We start from the raw sequence: 20970 nt of genomic DNA on the forward strand, positions 1-20970 counted from the left end.
CTCTGTTGGTTTGCCCTGGGAATCATCATCTTAACCCCTTAATGACAAAGCCTGTACATGTACGGGCTCAAAATGCATTGTTTTCAATGGGTTTAGAGACCGCCCATTGTCCTTAAGGGGTTAAATTGGTCTTTTTTCTATTTATTCTTGTATTAACATTATACATATGATAATTTTTGCACTGGGTATATGGCTCTAAAGCCACAGAGAAATTGGCCAATAATTGGCAATTATTATATGATTCTATAAGGACTAGAGTAATCATTTTTGGCTTATTTTATATAGTTTCGTGTTTTTTTCCGTAAATATTATGGGAAATATACAGCTGAAACACATTGTATTAGGGATTTGATACCGGCAGCTCAGTATAATTCTTGATATAACTTAACATGTTCATCATCCATTGTACAGCGCTGCGGAATATGATGGTGCCATATAAAACAATAAATAATAATAATGTAACCGCCGTGAATATTGTCCAATCTGTGAAGGCCTATGTGGGTTGCAAAGGGTTAAACATGCACAGAGCCCCAAATGTACCACTACTGATCCCCTGCCAGTTCCTAAATGTTGATATATATATATTAGAAAGATAACTGGTATTCCTGCAGAATTACTCATTCTGAAAGTGCTCTTTAAAGGGTATTTCAACCTAAAAATAACAGGGTGAGAGGTGATTTCCCTGTAATTTGATAAATAAGAAAAAAAAATGGGAGCCAATGATGAAATCGCGAACATCTCGCGGGCAAAAATTTTCACTAAAAGATCTATAGTAAATATATGAATTTTAACAACAAGGACATTTTTTTCTCAATTTTTTTGGGGCCGGGGGGATATTTTGGAGAAAATTATAGGTTTTTTAAAACAATTGATAAACAGCCTTTTTCTTTCTTTTTTTTTTTTTTTTAAAAAAAAAGGTAGACTATTAATTATGCCCACCCCATGGCACCACTGTGAAAAATAAAACAAAAAAAATATTACCTAGGCAGTCGGACTTTTTAACAAATGATTTTAAACACTAGTCAACATATCTTACTGTGAATTGCCAAACCACATATATTACAACACATAATGTCCAGAACAGTATGCAAAGATAGTAAGAGAAGATTTAAGAAACAAAACAAAAACAAAAAGAAACATCCATTTGTTTGGGTAATTGACTTTTTTTTTCAATGACATCTTCTGGCCTCCTCTGCCACCAGCTAGAGCCACCAGTGACCCAAACATCTTCAACAATGTCCACAGTTAGGAACCCAAAAATGTGAAAGCTTTAGGTTGAACCACAAACACTTTTGAGAAGTCAACCAGATTCCAAAAAGTTCCCCAGCAACTCTCGTGTTTTTTTCATGGTTGGGTTTGTGTCTCGTAAGCCAAAGAAATTGAAAAAGAAAAATGTTTCTCCGATATTTCTCCAAGAGGCGATTGTTCTTTAGAGAGGGTTCTACAAAATGTAATGTTTCCTGTAGTCAAAAGTAAAGAGATTACAAAGGAAGTTGGTTGGGGCTGTCTTGGTCCTCAGATAATGAGCCTGCATAGTCTTTTTTTGTGCGCTACAACAAAAGGTGGTTCTCTGCTTCAGCTCAATCTGATATATATGTATATATATTTTTATTTTTTTTCCCAAAGCCGGTCCGATATTTTTTTAAAGCTAAAATGAAAGATGTAGTAGTATTTTTTTTGTTTTGTTTTTGTTTTTTTGCTTTCATTTTCGGTGTTTCTCTTCCTTGTCCCCATTTTTGCTACCTGGTCCTTCTCCAGAAGAATGCCTGTTAGTGCTGTTGTTGTTCAAAAACATCTTGTCCATTCCTTTGAGGGCCTCCGTAAGGTAGTTTTGGAGAGCTGTCAGGGCGGCACAGATGGCTGGAGCCCCAAAGCCATGGGTAATGAGGCTGAAGTGAGTCAAGCAACTCTGGATCCCAGGTTCCAAGATGGGACTTGGCCTACTGTTGCCTATAGGCGTTCTGTCTTGAGCCAAGAGATCCGTGAACTCTTTACAAAGCTGCCTGAAGTGGGGGAAAAAAGGAGAAAAACCCAAGGGCATTACAAACAGAACACAAATCTAATGATAATAATGATTTCAATATTTAACTCCATGTTCACTGTGGAAAAACTACATTGGCAGAAATGGAGTACCACCGCCTACTCAAGCCTAGAGAGTTCAAGCTTTCTGAAGCTTTATCGATAGGTGATCTAGAGTAGTGGAAAGGCAAACATGACACAGACGGACATGCAAAGAAAGAAAAGGGAGGACAGGATGAATAAGAGGCAGAAAATTGGGACAGAAAGCTTGGAATAAGCTATACTTAAGAATTAGCATGTAATTCAAAATGGCCGACTAGATGCATCCATTTATCTGTGAAATTTCTCAACAAGATATAGCATTGAGAAATGCAATTATTCACCTAAATTTAACCAATTTCTACATGTTTAACTTCATTTAATGGTGGCAGCTTCTTATTATTCCTAGAAATGTTGATAATGGTTTTTTTTTCATGGTATGACCTTAACAATATCTGCTAAAGTCTTGGTTGGCTGAACGCCTTGGGAGTGGTTGTCCATTGAGTAAACCGTTGTACGCTGCATTTATATTGATTAAATGCGTACAATAATTAAGACCATCAGGAATTAAAAGAATATTCTTCCTTTTAAGCATTTTTTCAAATAGTTTTAAATATTCTAAAGCTTACTTTTTTTCTCGACTCTGTATTTCTCTTCGTTAAATGAGCCATGAGGCAGAATCCTGAATCCAAACTAAATGTTGTTATCTAATTATACTGAAAGGTTAAAGGTGTTATGGGATAATTGTAGCTTTTCCTGGACTGTCAATCAAACTCCCAGAAACTTTGAATTTGGGTTTAAAAAAAAAAAAATATGGCAAAAGTCAGCCATTATTCATCTTCAAAGTCAAAATGAGGTGATCTGCAACTAATTAAATGTTTGAACCTCTTCTATCTTTTGACCTTCCAGAAAGAGGCAATGAAATTCAAATCATGTTAAAAAGAAAACATGTGTACACATTCAAATAAATGATTTTTATAAAAAAAAAATCTAGCTTCTGTTTTTTTAAATCAATTTGACAGTCGGGACAGGGGGGGGGGTAGAGGAACTAGCCAAGCTCTAAACGTAATGCAGGGTCCCAGGAATGCACATGAATCGATGCAAAAGGCATTACAACATTATTATTTTAGCAACTTCTATTATTATTATATTTATTATTATTATTTTTATTATTATATTTATTATTATTATTTGTATAATTATTATATTTATGATTATTATTTTTATTATTATTATATTTTATTCATATGGCGCAGCTCTTCTTACAGTCCATACATTCAGGGCCTGACAGAACCGACTAGGGTAAGACAAACTGTTTCTGATTTATCGATAGAAGAAAATACCAGCCCGGCCCCCCCAGTGTGGGCAGAATTCTTCTACAACCGGAGCCTGCATGGCATACTCTGCACCCAGGCTAAGCCAACATGTTGGCCGCTAGTCACCCTGCTCACATCTGACACCAGCATCTTTACTGATGCCCACCGCCAGCTCAAAGCCACAGCTTCCCATTCAGGGGAAAATAAGAGATCTACGTGATGTCTGGGGATCAAACATACACCCACTGCAAAATAACTCTGTCTGTGCTATACTGCATGGCAATACTGTAATATTACCCTGGCCGTGCAGTGCTGCATGTCCATAATACAGTATACACCAGTGCTACGTGCCCATAATACAGTGTACCCCAGTGCTACATGCCCATAATACAGTGTACCCCAGTGCTGCGTGCCCATAATACAGTGTACGCCAGTGCTACGTGCCCATAACACAGTGTACGCCAGTGCTACGTGCCCATAATACAGTGTACGCCAGTGCTACGTGCCCATAATACAGTGTACCCCAGTGCTGCGTGCCCATAATACAGTGTACGCCAGTGCTACGTGCCCATAACACAGTGTACGCCAGTGCTACGTGCCCATAATACAGTGTACCCCAGTGCTACGTGTCCATAATACAGTGTACGCCAGTGCTACGTGCCCATAATACAGTTACGCCAGTGCTACGTGCCCATAATACAGTGTACCCCAGTGCTACATGCCCATAATACAGTGTACCCCAGTGCTGCGTGCCCATAATACAGTGTACGCCAGTGCTACGTGCCCATAACACAGTGTACGCCAGTGCTACGTGCCCATAATACAGTGTACACCAGTGCTACATGCCCATAACACAGTGTACGCCAGTGCTACGTGCCCATAATACAGTGTACGCCAGTGCTACGTGCCCATAATACAGTGTACCCCAGTGCTACGTGCCCATAATACAGTGTACGCCAGTTCTACATGTCCATGATGCAGGGCGAGCCAGTGCTCCATGTCCTCAATGGGTGACACCCAGCGCTCCATGCCCATATTGCAGAATTCCCATAATACAGTTTAATACTGCCTTAAAATATGAATGTTTAACCCCCAGTTGCCCAGTGCTTCAGGTCTTAAATGCAACCACCACCATGCAGTGCTACAATCTAATAATGCAGAGTCCAAGGCCTACAACCAAGCAGAATGCCCAGTATTGGATCCACACAATACAGTCTAATAGCAGCCCTGCATCTACAGCCCATCACACAGCATGCACACATTAGCCTTGTGGTCTGGCTCGCTGGTACACAAAATGCTGAGGCACACCAGAGGCATAATACCAGCTGGCCAGTAGGACAACAACACCAAGAACTGATGACGTCAAAATCTCACATACTGCACAAGACTTCAGCAGGTGGAACTCATTAATAATATTATTAACCCATTATAATGCTCTTCTGCAGTCCATAAAGTACCAGCATCAGTGATAAAAGATACAGCAGCAGGGAAGAGGGTAGCAAATCAGAGAGATGAGGGGGAAAAGCAGGATAAATACTCAATAACAGTATAAATGGAGATAATATTCATTCACTCACTTTGTGGCCAGCAACATATTCTTCCTGGAGTGCAGGTCTGAAGGGTCTGTGTGCTGCCTGTTCAGATATTCTGATACTGCCTTGGCTGGAAATTCAGTTTCACAAATATATCCAAAATCCCGAGCTAAATGCACTGCTTCGCCTGTAAGGACAAATGTGTATTCATTAGTCACATTGAGTGGTAGATACATAGAACAGCCTCCCAGCAGAAGTGGTAGAGGGTAATAAAAGTGAGAGAATTTAAACCTGCATGGACTAGGCATTTGGCTCCTGAATCTAAGACCAATACAGAACACATAAAATGGTTAATCACTTGAATTATCACAAAATCCAGTAAGGCTGTGTACTGGAAATTGGAACTTTTTTTAAGCTTTTAGAAATATTTATAATTTTGTATAGTAAATAAGTTATTAAAATGTGAATAAAAGTAATTATAATGTGCAAGATAACTCAGCATTCTTATTAATTATATAATGATTGATCTAGAACTAAAACAGCTTTTAAGAGATGGAACTTGCTTTGATGTTCATTGGAAGAATGTTAAAATTATTTTTATTTACAAATTGATACAATAAAATGATAAAAAGTATTTATTTTATCATATTTAAATGGCAGTGATGTAAATTATATTTATTTTAATTTTTATATATATAATTTTATATAATTATATGTATATATATATCATTTCTTTATGTTATATATATATATTATATATATATATATATTTTTTTTTTATTATTTTATTTTTTTTTATTTATTTTTTTTAATCATGGCATGGGTGTCTGTATTTTTAAATTATTGTATTCTTTGTAGTTTGGAAGGGTGTCAGAAGGGTGGAGATTGACAGAATGAAACAAATACCATCTTTTCATGGAAGAAAAATAATAATTAGTGCTAAAAGAATTCAAACTGTCATTTGCTCCGCAAATTTGGTATCAGGTTTCTAGCCTGCAGCTTGGAAGACTCGTCTCCCTACTCGGAGGAATGCGAATTTCTGCTCACAAAATTCTGCAAGAAAATGGCTGAGGCTATTCAGGCTCTGAGGGGGATACTGAGAGATTATGGCATGGCCCCTCAAGGAAAAAAATATTTTTTTCAGGGTTTTTTTTAAAAAAAAAAACAACATTTTTTTATTTATTTTATTTATTTTCTATCTTTTTTTTAAGAGTAACCTGGGGTGGGGGGGGGGGCTGTAAGGATTTCAACCTGACAGCTAGAACAATTTTTTACAATTATTTCTTGGTTTATTTTATGATCAGGGAGTATTGTTTAGCAGAACACATTATATATATATATCTATCTATCTATCTATATATATATATATATATATATATATATATATATATATATATATATAGATAGATATATAAATATATAAAATTAAGACACAAGATTTTATTACAAATTTCACAATACAGAAAAAAAACACTTGAGGCTGACTTACTAAAGCAATGTGTTTCATTTACAGACAAACACGAGAACACAGGGACATGACGTCATAATTTCATAAAGTTACGTATGATATTTTAGGGGCACAAACAAGGTCGATATGTTTAAAAATTAGGGAGAGGGACTGATTGCTATACATTCATATTTTAATTTATATTTTAAATGCGCAAAAAGACCACAAGGCTCTGATTTTTAGTTGTTCCTTTATTATTATGATTATTATTATTATTATTATTATTATTATTATTATTATTATTATTGACCCTTCAAGAACCAAATTGTAAACCCAAAAAAATACAATAGACTGCATCCTTGGTTTTAAAAGGGTTAAGAATTATAGCATATTTGGATTATAGTGTGGGCTGGATTCTACAGTGTCATTTAATATTTTTTTAGTATCAGATGTCTTCAATATCCCCTCTGGCACTCAAACGGTTAACCTGCCCTGTAGGTGTAGGTCTTAAGGCTTCTTTAAGTGGTTTTGGGGGCAACAAATTTCACAAGAAAGCTGACAATTTCCCCTTCACTCTGATGGCAAAAATTGCATTTTCTATGTTATGTATTTTCTTTCAACTTAATATTGCACCTTCTATAAACAAAATGACTAAGACATTTGGAATATATATATATATATATTAATATATATATTGTAATTTAATCATCGTGTTAACCCTGTGGCTGCCGTAGCTCTCAGTAGCCCTTTCTGATTTTTTTCGACGATTTATGAGCATTTACCAATTTGTCAGGATTTGTAACAGGATTAAATGACATACAACTAATCCCATTTATTTTAAAATTACGGATGGCAATGTGGCCATTTGACTGATATTTTTTAATGTAATTATACAAATTGTACTACTACTAATATTATTATTATTATTTATAAAATGGAAATACATTCCCATTACTTGATTTTATTTAAAAAAAATAAAAAATCAATGTATTAGTTACTAGTGGGTAGTGGCATTCTACATTAACACAAAGTGTCCAAAGAAATAAATTGGAATAAAAATGTAAAATTGCAGAGTTGTAATTTAAATAATTCGATGTTTGCCGGCTAGATATCTGTGCTTTAAAACCAAGCTTATAAGAACTGTGTAAATAAAAAGAATTAACTATTCAGACTACCAAAAAAGAGGAGAGCCTTTTTTGAGAACTAAGTACGAAATATAATAATAATAATAATAATAATAATAATAATAATAATAATAAATAACTCATTTTTCTAGCAAATGTGACTGGAAGAGAAAAGGTTAACCGTTCCCTGTCAGGGGATCACCCATCCTGGTTTTCAATAACAGGGGTTACGGGAGCTGAGAGCAGGAAGTAGGAGCCTTCACTTACCTTCTACCAGTGACGTCAGCAGGGTGACGTTGGCAGCCTTGCGGCGACCTGCGGGCAAATTCAATCCGATTTTCTCTAGCCGCTCTCTTAAAGATCTCCCCCCATTTTTCGATTTTGCTCTGAAATTGGATAAATTAACAATACGGTTAACCTACAGTTTATGGAAGAAACCCTGGAGATTTCCAGTGAAACAGAAGTAAAGTGTTATTGTGTATTTATGTGTAAACAGGTAATTAAAATATAAAGTCAAAGGTTTAAAGCTATTGTACAATGCTACGGAATATGATGACGCTATATAATAATAATAATAATAATAATAATAATAATAATAATAATGCACATAAATGCCTTTATGTTTTAATGTATTTATGCTACTTTACCGTGAATAATTTAAAAATATTTCAACATATTTTAAATAATAGTAATAATAATAATGATAATAATGTATTAATTTAATTATTTTTAGTAGTAATACTAGTAGTAGTATTAATGTTTGGTTTATTGTTGTTTTTAAATGATTGACTATAAATAATCAAAAAAATTCATGATATATGTTCAGTAATAAGTTGTATGTCTATGTTTCTACACATTTGTGTGATTTTTGTGTATGTCTCTATAAGTGTCTATTATCTGTAAGTTTATTCAAGAGGCATTCGCCAGGTTACCGAGTAAAGACTTAAATGTACATGGAATGCAATATAAGGACTTTATGATGTGTGTCAATCAAAGTCAATCAGGGAGCAGGGGGAGGAGCCATAGAATCCTCCCTACATCACACTGCCAGGGACAGGGCATTTTCTGGGGTCTGGGGTGATATGACTGTTAATATCAGATATTAGTACAGGTTAATATAATTGTAGCAATCCATGATGTATATATGGGATTTATTCACTAAAGAGGGGGCTGTTGTTTCAGTTAACTGAGGTTAGTGTGAGGAGCCAGCCCTGGTATTGTTCTCCTGTAGGAAAAGGCTGCCAAATACAATCAGAGGGTCCCAGAGCATAATTGCCACCTCCTTACCAGCCCCTCACCTGAGCAAAGGCCAGCCTGGCCCTAAGTAATGTATAGTTCATCAGCGAACTAACTTTCAAGACATTTCCTCATCTTAACTATGCATTGCAGAGGACTACCAATCGGTTGTAGTTATCTGAGAACTCTTCAGACCCCTACAAAATCTTAAATATGATCTAATTGAATGTAGGTGTTGTATCAGGTAAAATAAGTGTAAGTCGCATCTAGTCAAACATTGTGTTTAACATTGGTGGTAGATACGCAGAACAGCCTCCCAGCAGAAGTGGTAGAGGCTTATAGAGTGAGGGAATTCAAACATGCATGGCACAGGCATTAGGCACATGACTCCTGAATGGGAGGATTACATAGACCAAGTGGGTTTTATCTGCAATCAGACTCTGTGTTTCTATGTTAAAGTTCTAGATGATTGCTGATTCCTTACCTTCTTAGTACCCCTCCTAGGAGGGAGGCATTGAGACACTCTGGTGGGGACAGGCGTCTCTGGACCTCTCCCACTGTCACTTTGTACTTGGATGTAGAACTGAGAAGAGACAGGCGACCAGGCACTGAGCAGAAGACCTCTCCAGCATTCACAGTCATTCCTCCCAAAAATCCATCTTTGTTCATCATCAGTGAGGTGACAGATTTTGGTGGTACTGGGACTGGAGAGAACAGAAAAAGAGACATTGACGCATTAGATCTGAAGATTCTGTAGCTAAATGGTTAATAGCCACCCCTTCTTACCCTAGGAGAGCCAACCATTTGACTTCATAATATTTTAAAATTGGAAATAAAACAAAGAAATAATAACGTACTCTTTTGGAATAAAAACCGTACTTAACCATTTCACTGCTAGGGAATAAAGAAATGTTTGGCAGAGTAAAGAGTTAATAAAATCCTTGGTGATATCTTCACAAGTCAGGGTGGCCGGGGCAGAAAATGGATTTTTTTTTTTTTGCAATGTCAAGGGTTAATCAATCATTTCACAATTCTCCCTTTTCTAATGGCCCCTAGCCATTAAGTGGTTAATTCCCCTGTTATTTACCAATATTGATTAGACACATTTATTATAATTCCGCCTACATATAGTATGTTTTTCGCTTTGTAAAATCTAATATAAAAGTAAAGAATAGTGTTTATTTTAATTTCTCACGTTTTCTATTTAAATTAAATACGCAAAATTCCTTCTGACGATATTCTGTATTATCGCTTTTTAGACCACCTTTTATACATAAATCTTAATAAATGCTGCAGGTTTTTGAATTATTTGCCAGTATTTGCTAAATATATATATATTTTTTTTCACACCAATTTGAGGAAATAATAATGAATAAAATCCATCTGAAAAGATTTCGAACAAATTCGATCACAAAAATCAATGTTTCCAGTTAATTCAAACGTTCCCCAGGAATAGCCGTGGAATCAGCAAAATCGAATTATTACTGAAAATAGTATAATATTTTTTTAAAAAAAATATCAAGAAACGAAATATTTAATAACAAATTGTTTCCGTTATTTTTTTAACATTTTGGTTTTTCAGCTTTACTAAATAAATGTATATTTTTGCAATCATCCATAATTGCCTCGAATTCTGTTGGTAGTAACACAAAGTTACCGAACCCCATCCTTCTAGTTATAAGGCGTTTTGCCAAAATATCATAATTACATAACATAAACCTCATTAGTCTTCTTAGTTTTTTTAGATATTAAAGTAGAGTAAATATAACATAAAGGTTTCAACTACAAACCTACTTAATCTGAAAAACTACAAAGGGAAACATAGGGATTAGGGGATACATTAAAAAAAATTTCATTTCAAATTTCATTGTATTTCAATGTAAATCCATTGATTCATTATATACTTAACATGGGAGCGCTTTTTTTGATCTATACATTTAGTGGGGTTGTTTTTGGCTGGTCTTTAGCAGTGCAGGGTAGCCTATGCTCGGTTGGTTTGTTAGTAATTAAGGGCATACACTGTTCTTGGAAACTACATTTCAGGTTGAGTGAGGCTGCATTAGAAGGACATCAGGAAATGGTAAGGAAATGGTGCATGGAGAGGTCTCAGCAGGCAGCCCCCCACACTCTTTTACATGTTTACTATTTTCTCTGCATAAATTAACCCCATTCCTGCCAAAACAATGACTGCAGTGTCTGTGCTTAAGAATATTGAACCAGCAAAACATAGTTGAAATGCCAGAAGGGGGTACAGACACCCTGCTCCCCAAATGGTTAAACTGGAAAAGAAAATTCTTAACCCTTTAAGTCCGGAGGGCGTGATATCCCACCATGTAGCCATTAAATAGCAGGTGAGATTACAATTTAAAGAACTGTATTTTTGTTTTTCATACATTTTACATTTATGGATTTATGGGTACCCCGAATATAAAGAGACCAACAAACATATATCTATATCTATATATAGATATGGATATATATACCGTATATATATATATATATGTAGATAGATAGATAGATAGATAGATAGATAGATAGATAGATAGATAGATAGATAGATAGATATGTTTGTTGGTCTCTTGTTTTTTTTTATATTCGGGGTACCCATAAATCCATATATATATATGTGTAAAAATGATTTATTATATTACAATTTTCATTTTAATACAGCTCTAAAATCCTCATAAATCCTGTTTTTTATTCTGCCTTTTCTGTGTTTTTTTTTATATTTTATTTTACCTTTTACTTATTTCTGTGTCATTATATCCTTGCGTCTCCTTTAAATGTCTGAACTGAATACTCTTAATACAATTTTCTCTCGTCTCTTATGATACATATTAACATACAATTTAGTTTTGACAAATCATATGTGTAGATACATAGTAAATATTATGTTAATTTCAGATTTTTTTTCCCTAGGTCGTTATGGGGAGAAGGAATTTAAAATGATTTTTTAATGTCTACTTGGAATTTGGATGTGTTAATGTAGCGAATCGTTCTCATTATTGTTTTATTGATTGGTCGCCGACCAACCCCCTTTAAAATCGTATTTACCACCCTCCGCCAATACATATTACAGGATCTTAAGTGCACCTTACATTATCTCCACAGACTCTTGAGTCTAATGGGGACTTTAATGATCAGGCTATAGAAATAAGACCATGGTCCCTGACTATTACATTAATAGCTCAAAGGGGGATCATAGAGAAAATTAGCCTTAAATGAGCTCTGGAGATCTCTCAAATGAAAGAGACATTTATCACACTGGCTACCTTAACTCTCCTTGTTTGCTTCTCTTCTGGGAACAACACATTTAAGCCTTAACTAAATTACTTTGGAAATGTCAGCTAGTCTCAGATAGGAAGCCTAACTAGGAGAAGAAATCCTTAAAAGTCAGGAGTAAGGAATCAGGTTTCATTAGGTCAAAAATGAGGACCATACCCTTCTCCATTCATTTTTCATTATGTTTGTAAATAAATTATATTTTGGATTTTTTAAGTTACACCTTTTCCTGATTTTGACAGACTCATGCATTCAACTGCATATAACACAAAAAATTAATTTTTTTAGTTTATTTATTTGTTTGTTCCTGTTATTCTCGGTCATATATGACGTGGACATACATCTACATTATTGTAAATTTAACCTAGGATTTTTTAAATTGTTTTTTTTTTTTTAGCTGACCTAAATTTGGGGGGGAAACCAACGATTCTAATAAACACAAAATCAAGGTTAATGGAGTCATTAATTGAAAGAGAATTTTATTTTATCAATTTAGTGGAAAAGCACTAATAAATTCTTATTTCGAAATTGAATCATATCAATTGCATTTTTGAAGCATGAAAGGATTGTTTCAGAAATAACTAGCAGAGATTTTAAAAACTTGTTTTATCCTGTTTTTCTCCATTCTGATAAGTTTACAGTAAATCAAAATTTGTACAAAATTCTTCTGATATTTTTATCTGTACTCAACACATTATTTATTATAACAGAGCTGTTATCAATCTGTTATCTTTCTTACATCTTTTTTAGCCAGCACCTGTTCCAATAACTCCAACTCCAATATATTATATTATATTATTATATATATATATAATCTTTCTCAAATGTTATATTATATTATAAATAATATAAAAAATAACTTTAGGGTGTTGACTACGAACACTGTAAAGGCATGTTGTGCAATCTGACAATTACTGTTAACAGTTTACCTGCTGGTATTAGGACCCTGCAGCTATATATATATATATATATATATATATATATATATATATATATATATATATATATATATATGTGTGATACAGGTCTAAACTGCGGACTACTTCACACACACACACATATATAAATATAAATATATATCAGTTTTAATCTGTAAACTGCAAGGTATCAAATGTTATTTTAATTTAAGTTAATGTTGCTACTTTTGCAGATTCTATTCTCCTCTTCCTCTAGTTACCTGGCCAATCCTAACAATGGATGGCCTTCACCAGTGTTTGTTATTTTATGGGGGTAATCTTTTAGCTATGGGGTTGAATTGCATTAAAAGTGTTGACATTATCCTTAATTTTATCTCCCAGCTCCCCCTAGACTATAGCAGAGAATAATGAAATAAAATCAGTGATTTCCTAGGTAATAAAGATCAAGCCTTAGATGTAGTACATGATAATTGTCTATAGCCTCCTATTTAAACTGTGGCATGGAAAAATTATCAGATTTAGCAATAATAATACACCCCACCTACATAGTAAAATCATTTTTTTAAAACAGAGATTTTAAACAAGTGTGTATTTGCAAATGGTTCATTTTCTTCTAATTATTATTATTATTATTATTATTATTATTATTATTATTATTATTACACCTTCCCTATATGTATATAAGATTCTATTTCAGTTCTAATCGGTTCTTGATCCAACCTCTAAAGAGTTACTGATACCTGAATAAAATCATAATCCTTAACCTACAAATTTTGCAGAGAGGTATGTTTTCATATTGTAATATAATTATATAAAAGGATAATGCCTTTTCCCTGCATTAAAAACATTATAATATATTTATCTGGAGGCTAATTACACCAGACAGACAGTAAACCTCAAACTCTCTGGTCAGCTACAGGGAATCAGGCCAAAAGAAAGTTTAACCCTTTAAATGTCCAGGAGGCCACCAAAACAATATGCCTCTCCCTGGGTTCACTTTTTTTTTTCCTGCAGAGGGTCGGGTTGTGCTTGACTGGTATATAATAATTATAAAACAAATGCAACTAAATAAATTGCCTAAATTTAACATTCATTCTAGCCACTAATTATTCTTTTTAGATGTAATTAACAGAAAAATGAAACACAGGGAATATCAGTTGGTTTTTAGCCCTGGTTTAAGGTAATGGGCCCTAGTCACAGGTGACCATTAATCTGGCAACTATTATACATCTATCTAACTAATTAACTATCTATCTATCTATCTATCTATCTATCTATCTATCTATCTATCTATCTATCTATCCTCTAGATTGTAAATTTGTGAACTGTAAGAAGGACTGTAATTGTTGGTGCTGAATAATTAAAAGATAATATGTGTGTATATATAGATATATATATATATGTGTGTGTGTGTGTGTGTGTGTGTAATATTCTAGAGGAAGATCACTGGTTTTAAAACCATATATGTTTAAATAAGCATCTTTTTACAACTGTAAATTAACCCAAACCCAGATTACTTTGCTGAAATATAGTATCCCTTGTAAAATCCTCCAAACCCAAATGTCAGCGAACCCCTCATTGCTATTTTCATGCATTGTCAGTGTGAAATGTAGAATAAAAATGGATAGGCAGCAATAAGCCCAAAATGAGTTGTTGTAATTACATTGAATTACTTAATTATTTTGCTTGCAGCTGTACACAAGACTGCAAACATTTGTTAAGTGCCCACCCTTAGCGGCAGAGGGGTATTTTGGGCTGGGATTCTGTGCATGTGTTTTTTGATGACAAGTTCACTGAACTTATTATAACCAACCATGTTACAAGTGCACATACATTCATTTCTATAGCACACGATCTAGAAAAAGGGATGGGATGGAAAATACATATTGTTAATGTTTTTATTAGCCCCACTATTATATATATATATATATTATATATCTTATGATAATATATAATAATAATAATATAAAATATATAATAATTATATATATATATATATATATATATATATATATATAATTAATATATATTTTATATTATTATTATTATTATATATTATCATAAGATATATAATATATATTATTATAAGAGATGTCTAGGTATATATAATAATAATAATAATAATAATAATAATAATAATAATAATAATACAAATCCCTGAACTACAGAGAAATGTATGTATGCCTAGCATTTATACAATAGTGCGTATGTATTCTTCTATGAGATTTTTAACATCCATCAATATGTTTTAGATATTTACCAAAATATTATATTTAATATGCTTTTATTGAAAAAAAAAAAAATACAAGTTTTGGGTTAATTACTGCGGGTGTGTAAGCTACAATATTATTGTTTTGAATACAATCAATGGGAAATGAGATTTGAATGGAGTGATTATACATACCTTTCTTTATGACTGACTGATCCAAAAGATTCATTGCATTATTGGCATCTTCAACTGACTGTGGAAATAAAATACCCCAGCTGTATTAAACGATATATAAATATTATTTACATAAATGCAAAGAATTATACCTCTGCACATAGATGATGCTTACACACAATATATATATATATATATATATATGTATATATATATGTATAAAGAGTTAGAAATATATATGCATTGATGGAGAATCCATCCACCCATACATATATTAATCATGAGGTGCAGAGATTAACATTTATATTAACCCACCAGGACACAGTTTATTATTCAGGGCCCACAGAGTGAAAATGAAATACAGTCAAATGATCTGAGCTGATAATAAAAATGAGCTGGGAAGTGTGTGTTTGAGGAAGCCTTATTCTTATCTTGTTAAACATTGAATTACACACAGAATCCTGCACACTAATGGCTCACAGGTTTAGGTTATTATTTTCTGTTCATGAATATCTCTGAGTTTATATTACTGGAAGTCAGGGATCAGTCTAAATAAATATAGTTCTAAAGATTGTTCCCCCCCCCCCCCAAATCTCATTGGAAATAAGATGAGAATTTTAGTGGAGTGTGACAAATATTTTAAAATGTCATTTTCTATTACCATAAGTAATACCCAGACTCCAAGTAGTAATGATTATACTAAAAAAGTGAACTAGTGCATTTAAACAATAAATGCTACTAATGTGTGTGTTCCTTTAGATAGATAGATAGATAGATAGATAGATAGATAGATAGATAGATAGATGATAGATAGATAGACAGATAGACAGATAAATAGATTATAAATACAGAATTTAAATGTTCTTTTTAACCTTTTAATTTCCAGACATATAAAATGATAATGCATCTGAGTGAGTACCTGACAAGGCTGGATTTAAATGTCCTTTTTAACCCTTTTATTTCCTGACCCTCCATCTAACTGCTCTGATCACTTTAGAAGAAAACTTATCTAATTCACAAGGACCTGATTAAAGCTATAAGAGAACTGGAACACTTAGTGTTTGTGTGTGTGTGTGTGGGGGGGGGGGTTACCAGATTGTAACCCTTAAAAGTCTGTTTTTTGTGGGAATATAAAAATAATTCACATTCTTGAGGATATCATGTGATTTTAGGAACTGCTAAAAGTTTTTTTTTAAAAAAAACACACACATAACACCCCAGAAAATTACTAGAGGTGTCATGTTCCATCTTATTATGACACCTAATAATCTGCGTGGAGTGTTTTGGCAGGTAAATTGCACTCCCCACGCTCCATCAGCAATGTGGCGTAGTTGTTGTAGTTAATGAGAAGATTCCTGTCTGATTTTCTATCTAATTACCATCTCCTGCTGAGTTTTTGCTCAGGATACCCACTCAGCTTGTTGGCACTTAATAGTCACTCAGAGGATCGTAAAGATTTAATTAGGACTGCTTGCAGAAACAAGGAACAAACAACAGAGACTTGTAATTACGACATTTCTTTACTTTAAACCGATACAGGAAGGTCTGAATACATCAGATTTTTTTATGTCTTTAATTTGTTTAAAAAAAAAAATGCTTATCACCTTAAACTAAAAACCCAGTTCGCTTGGCAAGATCACGCAGGGGTTAATATGTGTTGTCTCGAAAAAAGATACTACAAAAAATAATTCCGATCTAAACTTTAATTTAAAATGTGACACTGGCTAATGTTTAATTATTGCTGAGAATAAAAATGTGCAAAATGAAGGAGGGCAATACAAATGTATATATTATGTTAAAGAAAAAAATGCTACATGCCCAAATTCATCAATATTGCCATCCATTAGAATTTTTAAAAGGATTCGTTTTTAAAGAAATTTTTGGCGTTTTAACCATGCATAAAAGTTTATTTCAGGGGAATTCGTTAAACACAGGATATTATTTCATTTTTATATTTCGCTTTGATATTATGTACGAAAATACAACAAAAATAACGCACCTAAAGCGAGGAAAATCTCTTTACTTTCGGTAATTTATTATACTAAAAAAAGTTGCCATTTTATATCCTGACAAACAAATTCCCACGCAAAGACACATTTTCACAAGAAATGTTACATTTTCTGATATAATTTGGGCGCATATTCGTTTTGGTATTTAATATGCGAAATTAGCGTTTTCTTTTACTGTAGCGGATAATTTTGATCACAATTCGTAAAATTCGTAAAACAACAAGAGTTTAGTACCTGACTTGGTCAGATTTTAATATGAGATTCTGTGAAATTATAACCTTTAATTTATCACAATGTTACACTAGAGCATCATTACCTAAATTACGAATAATGTACTGGAAACATCTCTATTTATCAATCCTCTTCCTGTATAATATGCTATGTAATAAATTCAGTATTACATAGAATATTATTAATAATCAGCATTTTTTGTTAAATATATTTGCCAATCCAGTATGGTGTTCAGTTAAATTATTTTGAAGATGACATGGATCCATTGTGTGCACCCTAGGGGTACAATTATCTCAGAACAACAAACTTACATTTATGTAAATATAACCTTCTGTGTGCTGATGACTTCCCTGTTAAATGATACATTACTACAATTTTCTAATTAGAATGTGGTCAGTCAAGGTATCCTGTGTTGAAATGTGAATTTAAGTAAATAGTATTCTTAAGGATCACCTATGTCCACCTCTTACCTGGACATCATCCATGCCTGGGTGTCCGATCCCATGCAGGGACAGGCTGTCACCCATCCCAGAGTCGAGCCCATGATGTGCAGAGTGGAGAAGAACATCTGGTCGCCTAACTGAGTGGTAATCCCTCCTGGGGTCAAGTCCAGAGAGCTGGGGCAACGAAGCTCTAGGCTGAGGAAGGAGGGTCCCAGTGTCCGAACCGACGTCTTGCCTCTGCCTTTGTCCCCAGGGGTGCTGCTGGGGTTGGTGCAGAGGGTTTAGAGAGTAAGGATCATTGACATGGGAGTAAGGGTCTTGACTTTGGTGATAAGGTAGAGGCTGGTATGGAGGTGGGAAGTATGGAGGCTGAAAGTCCGAGGAGGGTGTGTGTGACAGCGGAGGGGCACTTGAATAGGGTCCTTGAGACACTGATCCCAACTGGGAGAGTCTAGAGCTATGGCTGGGCACACCATCATGGCGGTCCTGGAGATAAAAAGACAAGCGGGTCACTATAAATACCCCAATCATTCATAAATACAATCAAAGATATCATCAATATAACACGTGAAGCATTTTGAATAACAAAAGTGCATAATGCTCAAAAATATGATGATAATTATAAATATGACAACTTTCAAAATTCAGTTTATATGTTTGTCTATGGGATTAAAGTATTGTTTGTAAAATTATGACATTCTGTGTTTTTTTAGGCTAAATTACGTTGATAATCGCATTATCAGAAAGAAAATGGTAAAATGTAAAAACAATTAAAAAAAAAAAGCAAAATGCCACCTTTATTCCGGTGTCATTGAAAGACTAACAGCTTTTTTTAAATAAAAAAATAAAATAAAAAGAAAGAAAGAAATGAAAAATTACTTGTTATATGAAATACATCGCATTTGATTTCCGTAAATAAAAAATGACAACAAAATAAATCCATTCAACCTTCGGAATAAGAGGGGAAAAATAAAATTGAACAGAAATAAAAAAAATTAAAATCTACCAAAAAATTAAACATCCGTGAACAAAGGGCTAAAATAATTTAGTTGCTTTACCCCAAAGAGAGGTTAAAAAAATCCTGAAATTCTCCCTGGCTAAGACTGGTAATCAAGAAAAAAAAATAAAATAAAATATGAATAAAAGAAAAAAATCAGTTAACTTGTACTCCAAATTGCCAAGAGCAAAATGTGGGAAGTTTTTTCCAGTCTCCAGCTGACACTTCTGCCCACCTCACACCAACAGTAAGAATTCTGTGGAACCTCCAATTATTGCCTTAAATTATAAAGCCAAAGGCATTTAAAGAGGGAAAAAAGATTTTTTTTTTTAAAAAAAAAATGAGTTTAACTCACCATAGCTGAATAGGTGTGGACTAACATCTGGCCAAAATGTAATGTCTTGCAAGCAGTTAGAAAAAATAAAATATTTTCTTGTATGAAGCAAAAGCTGGAACACTTCTTGAGATGTTTTCAAAACTATCCATCAAAAAATGTCCTCAAAATAGAAAATATATTTCTGTGGATTCACAGCCTCTCTCTCTCTCTTGTCTCTTTCTGTGTCTTGGAGCTGTGGATCTGCTTCCACCCAAGGCAAAGCTCAGAATGCCTGCTCTCCCCTACCCTCTGCCTCTCTACACCCCCTCATAATAATTGATATTCATGACTATTAATATTACAAGGACTACTTTAAAGGGAGAATGGAGAGCAAATGGAGCATGCATGTGCAGCCAGCTTTTTGAGCTTCCCAAACCATTGTAAGTGACGTTCATCCAGTGAAGAATTACTATATGTGATCAGACAAGGGGGCTGGAGATAGGAAGTCTTGGGTAAAAAGTTTACTAGGGGAGGAAAAAAAAAAAGAGAGATATACACTGTGTCAATTAAGTTGGGGGAGAGGCTGCACCACACAGGGGTGTGTGGGATTAAAGAAACACTACAGCTTACAGCTAGAGGCTAAAAGGAAAAAAAAGAGCCTTATCCTGTACTTAATTAGACGTTGCTAATAGCCTTCAGTGATTAATACTGGCATTCTAAATAAATACACAAATGTTTTCACACACCTAGATTTACCAATGGATACATTATATTATAGTAAAGATATCATTATATATTATACCTCATATTATATTACATTATATTATATCTCATATTATATTATATTATATATCATATTAAATAGTATCATTTTATATTCTATAGAACATTATACTCTTTATAATATTATATATATATATATATGCAAACACATGATCTTCTATATACTATATATATATATATATATACCGGTATATATATATATATATATTACATATTGTTAAATAATATATATTAATAATATATATTACACTATGAGATATGCATGCAAATAAATAGCGTTAAAGCTATAGGTATATACTATTTGATACATTATATATACATTATATATATATATTTATATATATCACAGTGCAATGTATAATAGTTAACAATGTATATATATATAGGAGTGTATCCAATTGTACATTCTGGTGTGTTGAAGCTGTTAGTCACCTCTTTGACGCTAAGAATTTGTTTGTGTAAATGCAGAGTAACTTGAAAAACAACTTATTTTTTTAGCTTTTTTTGAAAAAAACTTTTATTTTTCTTTAGGCTAAATTCTGTTGGATTCTTGAGGAAAGTGAATTTCTAGTTTGACAAAGAGCCAAAGGCAATCTGGACTCCCTTTGATGTTTTTTTTTTTTTTTGTGAAAGAGGAATACCAGCCTGGCTGTATTTTCTACTTATTTGTCTCAAAATTATCTTTTTTTTCCACCCCTCCCCAAGCGCATTTTAACCCTTCAAGGCCTGAAAATGGTTTTTAGTAAATCTTTTTGAAGCCCAGTGCACACAGAAGCACAGTTAACCCAGATTCACCTAAAAACCTCGAAATCAGCAACCAGAAAAGGGTTGGCATCTAGAACTTCTTCTATTAAACATATATAAGTAGTGAGGTATGCAGTTGCCGATTTGAAAAC

At 33.6% G+C, this 20970-nt stretch overlaps 1 protein-coding gene across 2 annotated transcripts in view; it reads right to left on the reverse strand.

The window, feature by feature from the left end:
• Nucleotides 1-1605: 1605 nt before the first annotated feature.
• Nucleotides 1606-20970, reverse strand: part of TFAP2B (transcription factor AP-2 beta) — a 20763-nt gene continuing 1398 nt past the window's right edge. Inside the window, exons 1-7 of one of the 2 annotated variants that reach the window (XM_053461075.1) lie at nucleotides 19331-19755; nucleotides 18006-18464; nucleotides 15317-15374; nucleotides 9198-9417; nucleotides 7745-7863; nucleotides 4952-5093; nucleotides 1606-2003 (exon numbers count right to left, since the gene is read on the reverse strand). In XM_053461075.1, the coding sequence (XP_053317050.1) occupies nucleotides 1703-2003; nucleotides 4952-5093; nucleotides 7745-7863; nucleotides 9198-9417; nucleotides 15317-15374; nucleotides 18006-18464; nucleotides 19331-19357 (1326 nt within the window). In that variant the 5' untranslated portion in view covers nucleotides 19358-19755 and the 3' untranslated portion in view covers nucleotides 1606-1702. Of the gene's footprint in view, nucleotides 2004-4951; nucleotides 5094-7744; nucleotides 7864-9197; nucleotides 9418-15316; nucleotides 15375-18005; nucleotides 18465-19330; nucleotides 19756-20970 lie in introns of those variants that run through there. The other variant, XM_053461074.1, reaches the window with a different exon arrangement.

This window comes from Spea bombifrons, chromosome 3 (genome assembly GCF_027358695.1).
Source record: "Spea bombifrons isolate aSpeBom1 chromosome 3, aSpeBom1.2.pri, whole genome shotgun sequence".
Lineage (NCBI taxonomy): Eukaryota > Metazoa > Chordata > Amphibia > Anura > Pelobatidae > Spea > Spea bombifrons.